Genomic DNA, 19,456 nt, shown 5'->3' with positions numbered 1-19,456 from the left:
TGAAATCTGTCCAGTTTGTTTTCATCAGATTAAATAGCAACCTTAGGCTGATGGTGGACTGCTTTATTTAGCAGAATATGACATCTGCCACTTAATAAGAGCTGTTCTAAGTTTTTGAAGTAGTATCTACTGTATATACAGTGGTAGCTAACTCTGACCATGGAGGGCCACAGTGATTGCAGGTTTTTGTTCCAACCCAGTTGCTTAATTAGAGGCCAATCCTCACCAATAACAGATCTTATTTAATTTCATGGCTTGTTAGTGTTTTAACTCTACCATCCGCTTATTCTTAAATTATAGATTTTTTTCCCTTTCTAATGGTACATGTATCATCCAAGTGATCTGAAACCTAAAATGGTCGAGTTATTTTCAGTTTTTCACTTTCTCTTCAGTTTCCTTCTGAGTACTTAAACCAAATAGTGAATGATGAATAAACAAGGGTGGAAATGGTGACAAGCTAGATGTAGAACTGCTGGTTCCTTTGCCATTTGCATCTTATTGCTTATAAGGAGCAGTTAAAAATTAATACAACTGTCAGTCAGTTATTGTCCATCCCGCTATATCCTAACACACGGTCACGAGGGCCTGCTGCCAGCACAGGGTGCAAGGCAAGAAACAAACCCCAGGCAGGGCGCCAGCCCACCACAGGGCTCAATACAACTGTATAAAGCTAAAATAAGCAATTAAGTGTTCAAAATCTTAACAAGTAAGATAACTAAAATGAAGCCAAAAAATGTCACTTGAGCAATAAGTGCTTCATCAGCAATGAATGATTTCTCATGAAGTATAACTGGGGTGGAACAAAAACCTGAAGCCACTGTGGTCCTCCAGGACCAGACTTGGCCACCCCTGGTATAAAGCATTTAATTTTGTAGATCTAAGGCCAGTGTGTCATTTAGGTTGCAAAATGATTATCCATTAGTCTTTTTATAATTTTGATTTGTACATGTTATGCAAATGTTATAACATTAGCAATGTCATGTAAGCTGCACATGAAGTCACTCTGTTTGGATCAGAGTGGTCAAAAGGTAACATTTTACAGAGCAGGTTTCATACCATATTTGATCTCTCTGTTTTGCAGGTGGCATTTAGAAGAGGCTCTGCTTCAGCTCAAAGATGGGACATCATTTGTACTTTTTAATGAAAAAGAAGAAATAGAAGCAGACAGAGCTGAGAGTGGAGACCACATCTTCAATAACTAGTGACACATACTGTGTTATTTCTGCAGATGAACTGCATTTTGCTTTTAGTATAGTGTGCAATTAAACAAATTAAATATCAATTTACTGTAGAATACCAGCCCTTTTAGCAGAAGTATATAAGAAGTAAGGTACTTACACCATTTTGTTAACCTCATTTCCTTCAAGAATCATACGTTTTAATCTTCAAAAATTACACAAGTAGCAAGTCCCATAAACAAAAGCACACAGCGTGTCAATTCCCACCATAAAACTTGGATCATCCTGTAGTTCTATGAAGCAAACAAAAATTAGCAACATATCCAATATGTGTGCCAGTGCCCAGACATCTTGCCTCGTACAGTTTCAGAAAGTACTTGGACTCCTTCACTTTCTACACCCTTTATTGAGCTGTAGACTTAACTTTAAATATATACATTTACCATGTTTTCAGATCAGTCTACACTCAGTAACCCCCACAATGACCAAGTGAAAACATGTTTGCAGAAAGGTTTACAAATCAAAAACTGAATCCTGTCATTCTTACCAGTATTCAGACCCTTTGTTGTGGTAGAGCAGGTTGTGGTCAGGTGCATCCTGTTTGATTTAATTATATACTATTATACTATACCAGTAATGGCGCGCTGCACGATGACATGCAGTGAATACACTTGGCTTGAGCATTCATAGTATTCATCCTCTTTTCCTGTACGTTTACCATTCGTTTGCTCAGAGGTTGATGTGCTTGCTGCTTCCTGAGCAGCTCTTCTTTTCTCCACCCTAGCGGCCCCCTGCTTCTCTTCTTTCGTCGGCATCTTTTCACGTTAAAACTGATTAAGTTCGTTTTTGTGTTGCAATTACTTATTACGTTTTCTTTAATCTTTCACTTAATCTGGCACTTAAGTCTTCAATCTGCCTCAAGAATGATTAGCGAAGGTGGTAGGGAATGAGAACGGCACCTGTACATATGCGCCGCACGGCCGCCCTGCAGCCGAGAGTTGATTTTACAATAAAATAAAAATAAAAAGAGTAATAAAATCATCACCCCGAAAGCGGATAGTAGACGTCACATAGTATATTTGTACCAAATTTCAAGTCAATAGGTGAAACGGTTTGCGAGCTACAGCTGATTTAAAATCCTGGACAGACAAACGAACAGACATAGTAGCGTATTATAGAAGATGTGTAGAAAGTAAATGGAGTCCCCCTGTGGCAAACTGAATTGACTGGACATTGTATGGAATGGTCACACAATTCACACTGCACGTCAAAACAAAAACCAAGCCACGAAGTCCAAAGAACTTTTCATAGACCTTAGTGATAAAACTGTGGTAAGACATAAAGCTTTTGAGAGTTTCCAGGAAACTGAACTTTTCTTAAAGTTGCCTGTTTGGAAAAACTGAATAACGGGGTGAGAAGGGCCTTGGTCATGGAGGTGACCAAAAATCCAATGGTTACTTTAATACAGCTTCAAAACTCCTTTGCTGATATGGAAGGACGACTACCCTAGCAACACTCCATTAATCAGGTGCACATGACAGCACAGGGATTGCCAAACAAATTTAAAGGATTCATGAGGAAAAAGATGGTCCGGTGTGATGAGACAAAAATGTAACTCTTTAGGCAAAACTCCAAACACTCTGTCTGGCACTGCTCATCATCCGTCCAATAGTAACATTAAAGTGAAACATTCTGATGGAAGCATCATGCTATAGGGATGCTTCTCAGTGGCAGGGCCATCAAGATTGAGGAATAGATGGATGCAGCCAAATACAGAGAGATCCATGAAGGAAACCTGCTCAGGTGTGCACATGACCTCAGACTGGGGTGTGATGGCTCACTTTTCAGCACAATGACCTGAAGCACACAGCCAAGACAACACTGGAGTGACTTTGGGACAAATTTCTGGATGTCCTTATAGGGCCCAGCCAAAGCCCAAGCTTTAAACCCATAGAACATCTGTGAAGAGACCCAAAGATGGCACTCTACAGATGTTTTCCATCCAATCTAATGAAGCTTGAAAGGATCTTGACACTTTCTTCATTACTAAAATATTCAGGAAGTTCTTATCACAACACAAAAGCATTAACAGTCAAGCCACACATGGCTTGTAACAAAAGCTGTTTTAGCAAAGAAATGGAATAAAATGTCTTGGTAAAAGTCTTTATTCAAAGCTAAATCACAGTTGTAAATGTAGAAAGAAATGTTCTGCTCCTTCCTTATACACTGAGACGTAAATTAAATACAGTCAAACTCGGTTTTAACGAGCTCGGTTATAAAGATTTCTCGGTTATAATGGGGAAAAAAAAAAAAATTTTGAAAGATATACCAGCTATTTGCATGTAAATTTGCCCTGTTATAACAAGCAAAATCTCGGTTATTACGAACAACACTTGACCACATCCTGGACTTTTTGCGAGCCACTTAGCGGAATAAATTTCAATATGCAATAAATTTCTTATCTATTGCCTGGAACAATATGATGACTGTTACCATACAGAATTGCTTCAGGAAATCAACATCTGATATTTTTGAAGATGATGATGAATTGCCATTATCTACATGGGTTCGACAAAACAATATTGAAATTAATAATGTAAATTATGACTATCAACACGTGGATGACAAATTGTTTACTAACGGAATTTCTACTGAAAACGAAATCATAAATGAGTTGCTTCAAAAAGACGCCGCCGCTGGCATATTGGATTTACCAGAATGCAGTTTACCAACATTGTTTGATGCCGTAAACGCCTGCAATAGATTGATGGCATATTCTCAAGGGACGGACGCAAAAAGCAAGCATTTGATGCATTAAGGGGCAAACTACATGACGGTAGATTACAAAGTTTAAAACAAAAATGTAATTTGAACTTTCTTAGAAAATAGTCTATTGTACTTTATGTTTTGATTACGGGCTAAATGTATATATTTTTTTCAATAAATCACTATTACTTTAATAGACTGAGTTACTTTTTGTCAAATTCACATTTCCCAGTTATAGCAAATTCCGCTTATAATGAGCAAATAGTGTCGGTCCTGTCAAACTCACTATAACTGAGTTTGACTGTACTTACAGTATACTGAATACATAAAGTGTGTAATGTGAAAACAGTGCAGAGTTCATGATAGGATAGTGCAACAGAGCAGCCAAGACATGTCCTCACCTTTCTGATGAACTCTTTTTCTGATGAAGTACACCTTTTTTCCTGTTTTCTACACCAGTCTGTTCATTTTTCCTGCTAAAAGAGATATAGTTTATAAGGTGCAGTTTTTCTGGTAAAATTAATCTGACCCTGACTGTTGTTAGGTTTGCCACCTCTACAGCATTTAGAATTAGATCAAAATCTCCTTACGGCCATATTGTTCAGTAGTAGCAATACGACCTGCAACATTCTAAAAAACCTCATACAAAATTAGTAATCTGCTGGAAATTTTTACCATATGCAAAGCTCCAATATAATGTCTTGTCTTTTGTTTATGCAAAAGCCATCTTCATTGCTTGAAAATACAATTGGGAGACATAAATGAAACAAACCAAGGTGGACATCTTGCCCACAGCTCCATAATATATGTCAACAAAAACAAAAGGGACAAGGTGATGTCTGCGTTGAAAAATTATATCTCATATATGCTGTTAGACTGACTGCAACATGAGAAATTATACTATATGTAATTGTATTATATATAATAGAATTGTACCCTGCTGTAACCTTGCTACTATACATTTTGAAATTAAGGGATCCAGATGTCCAGAATAAAATAAACAGTTCATGTCCTTCACTCTCATCACTAGAAAGTAGACTGACCTGTAAAAGCACTGGAGGTGTTTGTTACATGCTGTTTAGGAAGCACCGTAAACAACCAGAAAACCCATGGACCATGGCTTAAGAAGAAGACAGTGCAAAATCATTACTGTATAAAAGAGTTTATAAGACAACATACAGTTTAGGAATGTTTTTAAATTTTACTTCAAGAAAAGCAAAATACTGTCTAAAATTACTAAACCATCCAATTTACCTCTCCTGGTGGATTTTTAAATATATATTTACAATACCACAATATTACTTTTTTCATACTAGCAGAAAGCTTAATTATCATAACTTAAAAATGAGATTTGAGGCTATGTGCACTCCTGACTCAAGGAGCTGGCATGGTTATTATTGTGCATACACTATATGGCTAAAGGTTTGTGGACTCCTGACCATCACAAATGTATGATCTTGATGGACATCCCATTCCAGGACAATAGGCGTTAAAATGGAGTTGGCCTCACCTTTGTAGCTGTAACATCCTCCACACTCCAGGAAAGGTTTTTCATAAGATTTTGGAGGGTGTCTGGGAATTTGTTCCCATTCATCCAAAAGAGTATTTGTGGGGGCAAGTAATTATGTTGGTTGAGAAGACTTGCCTCACAAATGGCCTTCCAATTCATACCAGAGATGTTCAATTAGGTAGAGGTCAGGGCTCTAGGCAGGCCAATCAAGTTCCTCCATGTCTTTACGGACGTGGCATTGTGCACAGTGGTACAGTCATGCTGGAACAGAAAATTGCCTTCTGTTTGCACAAAGCTGGAATCACACAATTGTCTAAAATGTCTATGTATGTGGTAGCATTAACAGTACCCTCTTCCCTGGACCACAGGGGCCCAGCCCAAAATCTGAAAAACAGCACCACACCATTATTCCTCCTACATCAAATTCACCCTGGCATCTGTCAAACCCAGGTTCGTCCGGCAGGCTGCCCATGAGTGAAGTGTGATTCATCACTCCAGTGGCATGCTTTCACCACTCCAGCTGACGCTTGGCATAGCACATAGTGAACTCGGGCTTGTATGCAGCCACTCAGCCATGGAAACCCACTTTCATGTAGCTCCCAACACAATCTTCTTGTGTTGTTGCTTCCAGAGGCAGCTTGAAACTCTGCTGCAAGCGATGCAACAAAGGACAGGCCATTTTTCTGTGCTATGTGCTTCAGCACTCTGTGGCCTCACTTTGCATGTTTGCTTGGTCCACCACTTTTTACTGTGTTGTTGTTGCTCCTAGACACTTCCACTTCACAATAATAGCACTTAGTGCTACCCAGGAAAGATCCAACAAAACACAGACACCGATCTGTGGCAAAAGTGGCACCTTATGACAGTGCCATTTTAAGGTCACTGACCTCTTCAGTACAATATATTCTACTGCCAATGCAAGATTACAATCATCAATGGAAATTACATTGCTGTGCATTTGATTGTACGTACCTGTTAACTATAAAACTCAATAATTTGGAGGGGTGTCCACATACGTATGGCCTTATAGTGTATTTCAAAGAGGATTAGAAATCAGATGCAAATTTTAAGAATTTTTACAACTAAAAAGTACAATTAATCTGAAGGCTGCATTTGTACAAATATTTAACTTTTTCATGTTTAACACTTGGAACTCTTTTCAGGCTGGGAACATTTTTTTGTGTTTTTCTCTGTATCACTCATTACATTACACATACAGTATTATAATTAACGGTCAAATACCCCATCATATATTTGAATTCCAAGCATGGCACAGACAATAATATTTATCTTACAAGTAAGGCTAATAATACATTTAGTATTTTACTCAGAATAAATTTAACCAGCACAAAAGGAACAATGGTTTGGCTGAAAAGTCTTTGTGTTTAGATCTGAGGCCAGTGCTTATATAAAGCCCCAAAACAAAGGTGTTTCAGTATATAAATTCCCCAGGAATCTCTTGCAGCGAACTGAACGGTTCTTCAAACTTGAACCTCTTGGAGATGGCCTTCTTATCAGAAGTAATGTTATCCTTCTCTGACTGTCTGCACTGTCCAAGTGTGTATGCTGCCATAACAATGAGCTCCTCTGTCATCTGACTTGGTTTCTCTGGCTCCTTTAACGTAGACATGTCTGGACTGCTACTAGTGAGAGTGAGGCATTCAGATTCTACTTCCTCCTCTGGATCTTCCTGCAGCCAAATATGACACAGGCATTCTTCTGCTGTGGCTCTTTTACTGTGTGAAAAAGAAAATGAAAGGATTCTTTATACAGTACATCTATTCATAAGCTGTTACTGATTTATTCACAAAGTTAATACCCTTTTAGAGAACCATTACAAAAAGCTGCAACAATCAACATGTCCATATGTGTTTTGTTTGAGATTGTATGGACTGTGTTATATAGACCAATCAGAATATTAGCTGATGAGGGACTTCCTGGTCAGTCCAGAAAATAAGACTTAAGCCAGCTTTTTAATGGAAGGAAAAGAGTTTGGTGTCGGCATCAGCCATGATTTGACATGAGATTCTCCTGTTGGGTGTTCCTTTCCATTTTCATTACAGCAAAACCTAAGTCTTCTAATTCATCACACTTCAACAGAAGGAAAGGAAGCTTAGCCAGGCTGAAGAAATACGTGTGGAATTCAGGACATTTACAGGCTTATTCTTACTAAGATGTTCTCCTCTGCTATTCTCTGCATTTGATTATTCATGTAGGGCAGTTCATTCATTGGGATTTGCTTTTACATATACATTTCATCATTTTTAATAGTTTAGTGTCTTCATGGTGTTATATACCGTTATACTTTTAAGGGGAGGAGTGTTTGGTAGGATATGCTGCATCAAAGGCCTTGTAATCATTATATCATTGTAAATTTGTGTTGCGTTTCTCTTTAGTAAAATAATACTCATTTTTTGAATCACTTTAAGCGTAGCGGCTGGGTTTGTGTATATGTAGGTCAAAGTAGGGAAGTGGCTCTGTGGGACATACACATAACCAATGTATTAACTTAATGAGTCAAGTACATAATCTGTAGTGTGAGGTGGGGGCTCATTACAGAGCAAATAAGGCATTTAGTGTAGAGTGCCAGACCAAGCCACAGTTCAGACACTAATTCATTTATTTCCACACCCAACACTCCAATCCACTGTTCGAAAGTTTGGAAAGCAACAATTAACATAGACAAACCTATCTCTGGGATGTGGAAGGACATGTGCAAACTCCTTAAGCAGTGTCCAGCATAATACTGTGAAGTAGCAAGTCAAACAACTTGAGGCACTGTTACATTTAAGAGAAGCAACAGCATAGTGTAGGGCAGCGTTTCTCAACCTTTAAGTATTTGCGACTCACGTTTTCATAACAGTTTTAATCGCGCCCCCCCTAACATTTTTTTTGAAACCCTAATAAAATGTATTCCTATATTTTTTGCTTATGATACACCGCTACAAGTTTAAAATTTCCCAACGAATGCCACATATGGCCGCATTCGCGCCCCCTTTTTTGTTACTGCCCCACATGTTGAGAACCGCTGGTGTAGGGTGAAAACTTGTATGTAGGAGTATTGAAGCCATTTGGTTGCTTTGTGCTTCAGATAATTCAGAATGTTCGAGCCTTACCCTGAACCTAGTGAAATACCCACATAAGCACTAGAGTGGACAGACTGAATATGCTTCTGCAACATACATTGTAAATTTGCTACTGAAAGTGAACATCCCTACTGTTTGTAGAGGGAATACATTTTCAGGTTGAAATACAAGCCTACTATCATCGAAGAGAAAGTGGAGGAAGAATGGAAAAATGTAGTACAGTTCAGGCACCTTTATTTAAATATTGTTTGAAGACGAGCCTTCTGCACAGCAAGACAAGTTGAGAGTGAAGAAGCACAAGTGCTGTAAATGATTTTTAAACTGAACTGATGGTGGTAAATTTATGGCTTCTCAAGTGGTTTCACTCGGCTTCATTGATGATATTACCAACACAATGAGTTCAACAGAGCCTATTATCGTGCTACTCAACACACAGTAAAATGGCCCCACACATGCTTAAATGACTTAGGTCCATAAATATTCGGTTTTCATAATTTTGGCTCTGTATGCCACCACAATGGATTTGAAGTGAAGCAATCAAGATGTAACTCGAGTGTAGACATTCAGTTTTAACTTATGGGTTTAGAAAAATATCGGATGAGCCACTCAGGAACAACAGTAATTTTAATACACAATCTCCTCACTTAAATGGCCTCTAATGTAATTGAACTAACATAATTTGAAGCCTAATCATCATTTTAAAACCATGAAAATCCTGGAACCCACTGACATAACCAAATGCTGAGTTTCCTCCCAAATGGTACTTCAGTTGGTGCTAGTTCACTGGTCTTTCTGACTTTGATTTTGTCTTCTACAAGTGAACTGTATGTTCTTTTGGGTTGCAGTCGGGTGACTGACACAGCCATTAAATACATTCCGCTTCTTTGATTTAAAAAGCACTTAAGTTTCTTTTGCAGTATGTTTTGGATCATTGTTCATCAGTTATGCAGCATTTGGCTGAATCTAAGTAGACAGTATAGTCCCTAAACACTGCAAAATCCATCCTACTGCATCTGTCAACAGTCATTTTACCCACACATACTACTGACCCAGTTTTGTTGGCAGCCATACAGTGCATCCGGAAAGTATTCACAGCGCATCACTTTTTCCACATTTTGTTATGTTACAGCCTTATTCCAAAATGGATTAAATTCATTTTTTTTTCTCAGAATTCTATACACAACACCCCATAATGACAACGTAAAAAAAGTTTTGAGATTTTTGCAATTTTATTTATTAAAAATAAAAAAATGAGAAAGCACATGTACATAAGTATTCACAGCCTTCGCCATGAAGCTCAAAATTGAGCTCAGGTGCATCCTGTTTCCCCTGACCATCCTTGAGATGTTTCTGCAGCTTAATTGGAGTCCACCTGTGGGTAAATTCAGTTGATTGGACATGATTTGGAAAGGCACACACCTGTCTATATAAGGTCCCACAGTTGACAGTTCATGTCAGAGCACAAACCAAGCATGAAGTCAAAGGAATTGTCTGTAGACCTCCGAGACAGGATTGTCTCGAGGCACAAATCTGGGGAAGGCTACAGAAAAATTTCTGCTGCTTTGAAGGTCACAATGAGCACAGTGGCCTCCATCATCCGTAAGTGGAAGAAGTTCAAAACCACCAGGACTCTTCCTAGAGCTGGCCGGCCATCTAAACTGAACGATGGGGGAGAAGGGCCTTAGTCAGGGAGGTGACCAAGAACCCGATGGTCACTCTGTCAGAGCTCCAGAGGTCCTCTGTGGAGAGAGGAGAACCTTCCAGAAGGACAACCATCTCTGCAGCAATCCACCAATCAGGCCTGCATGGTAGAGTGGCCAGACGGAAGCCACTCCTTAGTAAAAAGGCACATGGCAGCCCGCCTGGAGTTTGCCAAAAGGCACCTGAAGGACTCTCAGACCACGAGAAAGAAAATTCTCTGGTCTGATGAGACAAAGATTAACTCTTTGGTGTGAATGCCAGGCGTCACGTTTGGAGGAAACCAGGCACCACTCATCACCAGGCCAATACCATCCCCACAGTGAAGCATGGTGGTGGCAGCATCATGCTGTGGGGATGTTTTTCAGCGGCAGGGACTGGGAGACTAGTCAGGATAAAGGGAAAGATGACTGCAGCAATGTACAGAGACATCCTGGATGAAAACCTGCTCCAGAGCGCTCTTGACCTCAGACTGGGGTGACGGTTCATCTTTCAGCAGAACAACGGCCCTAAGCACACAGCCAAGATATCAAAGGAGTGGCTTCAGGACAACTCTGTGAATGTCCCTGAGTGGCCCAGCCAGAGCCCAGACTTGAATCCGATTGAACATCTGTGGAGAGATCTTAAAATGGCTCTGCAGCAACGCTTCCCATCCAACCTGATGGAGCTTGAGAGGTGCTGCAAAGAGGAATGGGCAAAACTGGCCAAGGATAGGCGTGCCAAGCTTGTGGCATCATATTCAAAAAGACTTGAGGCTGTAATTGCTGCCAAAGGTGCATCAACAAAGTATTGAGCAAAGGCTGTGAATACTTATGTACATGGGATTTCTCAGTTTTTTTATTTTTAATAAATTTGCAAAAACCTCAAGTAAACTTTTTTCACATTGTCATTATGGGGTGTTGTGTGCAGAATTCTGAGGAAAAAAATGAATTTAATCCATTTTGGAATAAGGCTGTAACATAACAAAATGTCGAAAAAGTGATGCGCTGTGAATACTTTCCGGATGCACTGTACATGCCAGTGTCATAACACTGCCTCCAACATGTTTTACAGATGATGTTGTATGCTTTGGATTATTAGCCATTCCTTCCCTTATCCATACTCATCTCTTCCCATCATTCAGATAGATAGATAGATAGATAGATAGATAGATAGATAGATACTTTATTAATCCCAAGGGGAAATTCACATAATACATGATGATTGTCATTTCAGCTGTTCAAAGAATATTGCTTCAGAACTGGATGGGCTGATTTTTTTTTGGCCATTGTCTTATCTGGCCTTATTGAGCCTTACCAGTGGTTTACATCTTGCGGAAAACTCTCTGTATTTACTTTCATGAAGCCTTCTCTTGATTGTAGACTTTGACACTAATATGCCTACCTCCTGGAGAGAGTTCTTGACTTGGCTAGATGTTGTGAAGTTTTTTTTCCCCCACCAAGGAATGAATTCTGTGATCATCCAGCACAGTTGTCTTCTGTGGTTATCCAGGGCTTTTATGGTGTTGCTGAACTGACCAGTGTAGGTCTTCTTTTTAAGAATGTATAAAAATTCTGGATGTGACCACTTGTTTTGTTTTATTTGCCTAATGGTGGCAGATTTTACTTGCACAGACAGCTCTTTGGACTTCATCTTGAACGTTCACAACAACATCTTCCAAATGCAAATTCCACACTTGCTATCAACTTCAGACCTTCCACCTGTGTAACTGTTAATGCAGTAATGAGAAAACTCTCCACACCTGGTCATGGAATGGCCTGTCAGTCAATTGTCCAATTACTTTTGGTCACTTAATAAGGTGGGAGCAACATATAAAAAGCGCTGTAATTTCTAAACCCTTCATCCAATTTGGATGTAAATACCCTCAAGCTAAGCACTTTCAGCCCACAATGATTATACGAGTTCAATTCCAATCTTTTTTGGGTAAAAAGCTAAAATAAAACCTTTATCAATGTCCAAGTACTTATGGACCTACAGTAGCTGTAAGTCATACTACTTCTACTTGGCTTAGTGAAGGTTTTGGTAATACAAATAATTCTACCAATTAGAATCTGGTCAAAGATTCATCTTATCTGATAAGTTAAGAAACCCCTCAAGATAGTACTCAGAATAATGGTTGTTGATTTTAGTTCAATATTAAAAACCATTGTCCTTGAATTGTTTTTAACTAAACTTCTACAAACTGAAGTGAATACTTCATGTGTAAATAGATTTACTGTTTTTTGACAAACAGGACACTGTATGGGTGGGCTCCCACCTCTCAGATTATCTCCATATCAGCACCGGTGCCCCTCAAGTTATGAACTTTCCCTCTACTTTATTCCTTGTAGACCAACGACTGTAGGCCCACTGACTCTTCAGAAAAAATCATTAAGTTCACCGATGACACCGGCATTATTCCTCTTACTAATGGCAATGAAGCAGCATACAGAAAAGAGGTTATTTGCCTTTTGTCCTGGTGTGCTACTAATAACTTGGTACACAATACCACCAAGACAATGGAAACAGCAATTGACTTTCACAAACAGTTACAACTTCTCCATCTTGAAACAAAAGATTTCACCATATTGACTGTAGAATCATTCAGGTGTTTGGGCACAGACACACTTTGCTGGGACATTAACACCACTTCTATCACTAGGCGGCAAGATGCTATTTCTATACCAACTGAAGACTGAAATATTTCCCAGCCTATCCTAGTGCAATTCTATAAAGCCATAACTGAATCACATTCTCCACTGTTGCTTGTCACAGAGACTTGTGTGCATCTAGTGCCATAAACCATATCAAACCTGGTCGCCACTGACCCATCTCACCCAGATCACAACTTGTTCCAAAAAATCCTCTCTAGTAAACGCCTTAGGACAATTAAAGCTGAACCTAACAGACACCTAAGCAGTTTCTTTCCTAGAGCCATAGCTCTCATAAACCAGTAATTTAGCCCGACTTTTTCGTTTATTTGTGCGTTCTTTCATATATGCATACGCTCACACACTTTCATTTTGCACATTACGTTATAACTGTACTATTCTGCAACTGCTTATAAAGTATGTTGTTTAACATCTGTTACTTATGTTAATTGTATGCGATGTTGTGTTCTGCTATAAGGAGTTCCAAAGATATCAAGTTAAAATCCTGTACATTAAGTACTGATGAATATAAATGATTCTGATAAATGCTTAACAAATGTGAATAACCAAATAATGTGAAGCATTCTATGCAATGATTAAAAGCCTGAAAATTCTGTGCAGCCCTAAAGTAAAAGTTTAAATAATATTTTTGCAGCCATCCATTTCCTTGCTTACCGAGTCCATTTCTTAGTTACAGGGCAGCAGAGTTGATCCTGGCAGTGAAATTTGCTAAACACCTATTTCAAGCTGATAGAGAATGTATTGTTCAATAATTTAAGTTCACTTTACTGCTAACATCACTAATTATATTAATCTGCTTTTTCAAAAACAAGGTGGAGATGTTCATGTTCAAAGGTTCATTATAGAATTGCAAGCTCAAAGGGCCTCAGCATGTTGTCTCCCTAGGCATGCACTGAGTTTCAGAAGGTAGCTTTGAGTTTGTAGTTTTTGTCTTCACTCTACTAATGTTTAACACTAGAATTACCAGAGCCTACGAAAAAACTCGTAAATCCGTCCCACCTTAAATCGCGTCTTAAATCCGTTTGCACCTCTCCGCCAGAGTCCTTTGTCATCTAAATGTGCTGATAAAGCTACTAGCAGCCAGCTATTCCATCCCCCCACCGACTTAGAATGAACTTCTCTCCTAGCTCAAGCCTTGCCTTGATTTGATTACCTGGGATTGAAGTGGAGTTTTACAGTGGAAATAATTCTAGCGTTATTTGGAATACACGCATTTCATGTGTGTTCCATTTCTATAGTTGGCTGTGCAAACACATTTTTAAAACAGAAACGTTTTTCATATTCTAATAGTAAATGACAAAATGTAGGCATAAACTATATAACGTATGAAGCCTGAAGTCCATATATCAAAGAAACACTTTCACAAAAGGTACAAATAAAAGAACACGTGCGCCTTCATTCAAAAAAAAAAAAAAAAAAAAAAAAAAGCCGCGTTAGCATGCCACATTGACTTTCTTACTACAACCGCCGCGGTGGCGTAATGGTATCAGCACCTGACTGGGACTCAGAGGGTGGCGAGTTCGATTCCGCACGGCTCTACTTCGAGAAATTAACTGCTCTTATTCTTACAATTTTAGAATAACAATATAAATTTGATTTTCAGTCTGTAACAGGCGGTGTAACTTATGATACTGGTAAAGGTTAGCTTTTTTTTTTTTTTTAATTCACTTTTCATTCTCGCAGTCACATTCAGAATCAATCCATACAACCCCATCTGACACAGCTGGTTTCACATAAATAAAAGTGCACTTTTATTCAAGACTATAACCGAAGAATAAAGAAAGCAAGTTACAGTTGGTGGTTGATACAACAGCTTGCGTGGTGCAATGTGAAGAACTGCTGATTTCCGATCCGTGCTATATAAAATCATCACATTCAAATATTAACAGTTCCCACACACCCAAGGTCCGCCATTCCTACATTTACAACATGTGTACTTGTTGCAGTGTACACACCTCTCTGTGCTATGGTTCCTATTACAGTGAATGAGCACCTGACACTGTACTTTCTTCCCTGGGGGAAGCTGAGGTCTTAGAACGGAAGTTTGTTGACGCTGTATCATCTTTTCTTTTTCCATCGCCTTTTCCTGTAAGAAGCGACGACGAAGTTCCTCTGCAAGGTGAGCCATGAACACTCTTCTTTTCTCAGCGGACCCCGTGCATGCCTTATACAGTACGTGTGCGTTCATCGCTGCTAGGTCAAGGATGTTGTAGAACACAGCAACCGGCCACCTGCGTGTTCCTGTGCGCACTGAACAAGCACGCGCCTTCTGGTCCATGATGTCAACGCCACGCTGGGGAAAAAAGAAAGACAAATATATGTGACATTTTGAAGAAATCATTTTATCACCAGAAGAGCACCAGAATACTTCGTCACACTAATATTTTTTTCATTAGCATACCTTCATGTGGTTGTAGTCTGTGACCGTGTTTGTTTTTTTTTTTTTTTTTATCTTGCCCAATCTCCACATCATGGTGCATTGTGCTGAGAATGCAGACAGACTTCATCTTTTTGGGCACATACACTGTCAGCATGGCACTGGGAGATCTAAACACCAGCGTGGAGAATTGTTCGTGTACTGAACTGACTTTAGCTGCAGGTGGAAGTTCCCGTCGCACTTTATTCATGGTGCCAAGCAGAGTTGTATTGCGGTGCAGCAGTCTATTAGCCAGCGAAAGTGACGTGAAGAAGTTGTCTGTTGTTACGGTTCTGCCTTTTTGGATTGCGGCAGATTTGGAGACAAAGTACATGTGCAATGCCACTCCTTATTTAGGAAAAGATCCCAGTCGTCCCACGGGAGAAAGACTTTCCGAGTCTGTGGTCATAAAGCTTATGGAGCCATTTCTGGACAAAGGCAGAACCGTAACAACAGACAACTTCTTCACGTCACTTTCGCTGGCTAATAGACTGCTGCACCGCAATACAGCTCTGCTTGGCACCATGAATAAAGTGCGACGGGAACTTCCACCTGCAGCTAAAGTCAGTTCAGTACACGAACAATTCTCCACGCTGGTGTTTAGATCTCCCAGTGCCATGCTGACAGTGTATGTGCCCAAAAAGATGAAGTCTGTCTGCATTCTCAGCACAATGCACCATGATGTGGAGATTGGGCAAGATAAAAAAAAAAAAAAAACAAACACGGTCACAGACTACAACCACATGAAGGTATGCTAATGAAAAAAATATTAGTGTGACGAAGTATTCTGGTGCTCTTCTGGTGATAAAATGATTTCTTCAAAATGTCACATATATTTGTCTTTCTTTTTTCCCCAGCGTGGCGTTGACATCATGGACCAGAAGGCGCGTGCTTGTTCAGTGCGCACAGGAACACGCAGGTGGCCGGTTGCTGTGTTCTACAACATCCTTGACCTAGCAGCGATGAACGCACACGTACTGTATAAGGCATGCACGGGGGTCCGCTGAGAAAAGAAGAGTGTTCATGGCTCACCTTGCAGAGGAACTTCGTCGTCGCTTCTTACAGGAAAAGGCGATGGAAAAAGAAAAGATGATACAGCGTCAACAAACTTCCGTTCTAAGACCTCAGCTTCCCCCAGGGAAGAAAGTACAGTGTCAGGTGCTCATTCACTGTAATAGGAACCATAGCACAGAGAGGTGTGTACACTGCAACAAGTACACATGTTGTAAATGTAGGAATGGCGGACCTTGGGTGTGTGGGAACTGTTAATATTTGAATGTGATGATTTTATATAGCGCGGATCGGAAATCAGCAGTTCTTCACATTGCACCACGCAAGCTGTTGTATCAACCACCAACTGTAACTTGCTTTCTTTATTCTTCGGTTATAGTCTTGAATAAAAGTGCACTTTTATTTATGTGAAACCAGCTGTGTCAGATGGGGTTGTATGGATTGATTCTGAATGTGACTGCGAGAATGAAAAGTGAATTAAAAAAAAAAAAAAAGCTAACCTTTACCAGTATCATAAGTTACACCGCCTGTTACAGACTGAAATCAAATTTATATTGTTATTCTAAAATTGTAAGAATAAGAGCAGTTAATTTCTCGAAGTAGAGCCGTGCGGAATCGAACTCGCCACCCTCTGAGTCCCAGTCAGGTGCTGATACCATTACGCCACCGCGGGGGTTGTAGTAAGAAAGTCAATGTGGCATGCTAACGCGGCTTTTTTTTTTTTTTTTTTTTTTTTGAATGAAGGCGCACGTGTTCTTTTATTTGTACCTTTTGTGAAAGTGTTTCTTTGATATATGGACTTCAGGCTTCATACGTTATATAGTTTATGCCTACATTTTGTCATTTACTATTAGAATATGAAAAACGTTTCTGTTTTAAAAATGTGTTTGCACAGCCAACTATAGAAATGGAACACACATGAAATGCGTGTATTCCAAATAACGCTAGAATTATTTCCACTGTAAAACTCCACTTCAATCCCAGGTAATCAAATCAAGGCAAGGCTTGAGCTAGGAGAGAAGTTCATTCTAAGTCGGTGGGGGGATGGAATAGCTGGCTGCTAGTAGCTTTATCAGCACATTTAGATGACAAAGGACTCTGGCGGAGAGGTGCAAACGGATTTAAGACGCGATTTAAGGTGGGACGGATTTACGAGTTTTTTCGTAGGCTCTGGTAATTCTAGTGTTAAAGTAAACTCATTCACATGTAATCCTCACACTGATCACCTGCCCTGCTGGTATTAGCTCATGATAGTCAATGAGTGCACATTCCTCCAAACTAACAAGTACAGGTAAAATTACGTTATAACGAACTCCCAGGGACCTAAAAAATATTTTGTAATGAATATTTTGTTGTAATGAGATTCTGTATTTGTTACTATAGTGCTTTCTTTAACTTGTATCCAGGTGTTTGCAATCATTTCAATAGCTTCTTTCGCGTTCCTTTTTATCTCCTCCTGCCTACAAGTTATGCTGATGAGAATTTTTCTCAGCATTTCCTTGCGATAATACACTTTCAGGGTGCGAATGATGCCCAAATCCAATGGCTGAAGCGCTGCTGTGCAATTAGGTGTATTCAAGCGAACATTATCTGAATGTGGAAGCATGTTGTGGGAAGCACAGTTATAAGTCAGGAGCCAAATCATTATTTCTTCTTCATATTGTGAGGTTTCTGAACTCTTTTGAGATCCCCCCCACTCCTCACCCAATGGGAACGACACGCTGAAGTGCATCCTGAAGCGCGATTGCAGCGTCTGTGGAAGATTGTTTGTCTGTTGCTGGGGCAGGGCAATAGAAGGCTCACATTGCTGCAGTGAAGCGCCACAGAAGCAAATCATAAAAGATCAGGGTCACGCTATAAGTCCCTGTCTTGCACCCAAAACACGAGGCTTACTCTCAGTACTTTAGCAAAACCAGCTTAACTCAGCTTGAAACAGGTACGGCACAGTTATTTATTGTAGCGTGATCTGCCACTCTGCTATACACAGACATAGCCAGGTCAGTGATCAAGTAATCCTGTTACAGTATCTGCATTTACAATTTACGTGCTCCTAACCTTGCATCACCCATCGAGATCTTTTCTGTTTACTTTGGCGGAGAGACGCAGCATATCTGTGAGCCTGCTATTGCCCTGTACAGACGTGGAGATCGCACTTCGGGATGCTCTTCAGCTTGCTGTCTAGTTGGGGGTGCTCCCAAGAGAGTTTACAAACCTCACATTTTCTTGAATGAGTGCCTCATTAATAGGAATGTTTCTTGAACAAGCATCACTGAACCACATAAAAACGGCTTTTTCAACGTCTTCAAATGCAGCAGTTCACATACATTTGCAACCTGAGATTTTTCTACTTTTTTTGCTCTGTCTTTCAAGAAAGTTGACAGTGTCGATGGCGAAATTCCGAATTCACTGGCAACGTCTTTTTTGTTTTTGCAGCAATTGAGAGCTGCAAAAAATGAGGTTTTTTTTTCTAATATGAACTGTTATCGTTTTTTCGTGTCTGCCGTTTCTATAGGAGGGTGACAATGAGTTAAATTCCAGTGGATGTTTTTCAAATGTTGATGAGCAATAAGTAAAAGGTATCACTGAAAACCGCAGGAAGCAAAGATGGCAAAAAAAAAAAAAACAAAAAAAACAAAAAAAAAAAACACAGTACAACGAAAGTTCGAAGAAAGAAAAAAAATTACAATGTTTCTGTTTGGGGGATCATTGTGCACAACTGAGCTGCGGCCACAGAACTAACTGCTCTGTGGATGATTCATTCAGGCATTTCAAGGTCTTTTGTGCACTTTGTTGTAATGAAAGTATCTGCTGAATATACTTCGTTGTAACGAGATTTCTATAGACTCGTGTCATATGGGGAAGCTGTTGGGACCATAAAAATACTTCGTTGTAATGAAAATTTCGTTGTAAAGGTATTCGTTATAATGGAATTTTACCTGTAGAAAGTATATTATGTTGAACAAATTATTGACTTGCGTTAGAGAAGATTGCTTCATTCTAATTTTGTTTAGTTTACTTTTCATTTGTAAGCTGCAATGAGACTGAAGTGCAACTGAAAACAAACATACACATATATCAGCGACTCCACCACCTTGTTCATCTGTTCTGCAGCTGCTTCCAGCACAGCACCCTTTGTGGAG

The 19,456-nt window shown here is 39.6% G+C and overlaps 2 protein-coding genes across 3 annotated transcripts in view; one reads left to right on the top strand and one right to left on the bottom strand.

Annotated features, from left to right (window-relative positions):
• LOC114653635 (cytochrome c oxidase assembly factor 1 homolog) overlaps positions 1–4,138 on the top strand; it is a 47,223-nt gene extending 43,085 nt beyond the window's left edge. For both annotated transcript variants that reach the window (XM_028804055.2, XM_051929093.1), the window contains exon 5: positions 1,082–4,138. In XM_028804055.2, the coding sequence (XP_028659888.1) occupies positions 1,082–1,202 (121 nt within the window). In that variant the 3' untranslated portion in view covers positions 1,203–4,138. The remainder of the gene's footprint in view (positions 1–1,081) is intronic.
• Positions 4,139–6,635: 2,497 nt separating this feature from the next.
• The window catches only part of stk17a (serine/threonine kinase 17a), a 190,949-nt gene continuing 178,128 nt past the window's right edge, over positions 6,636–19,456 (bottom strand). The window contains exon 7 of the mRNA XM_028804052.2: positions 6,636–7,190. Within this exon, the coding sequence (XP_028659885.1) occupies positions 6,887–7,190 (304 nt within the window). The 3' untranslated portion in view covers positions 6,636–6,886. The remainder of the gene's footprint in view (positions 7,191–19,456) is intronic.

Source organism: Erpetoichthys calabaricus, chromosome 6 (assembly GCF_900747795.2).
Source record: "Erpetoichthys calabaricus chromosome 6, fErpCal1.3, whole genome shotgun sequence".
Taxonomy (NCBI): domain Eukaryota; kingdom Metazoa; phylum Chordata; class Cladistia; order Polypteriformes; family Polypteridae; genus Erpetoichthys; species Erpetoichthys calabaricus.
This window is presented reverse-complemented; position numbering and strand designations above follow the sequence as displayed.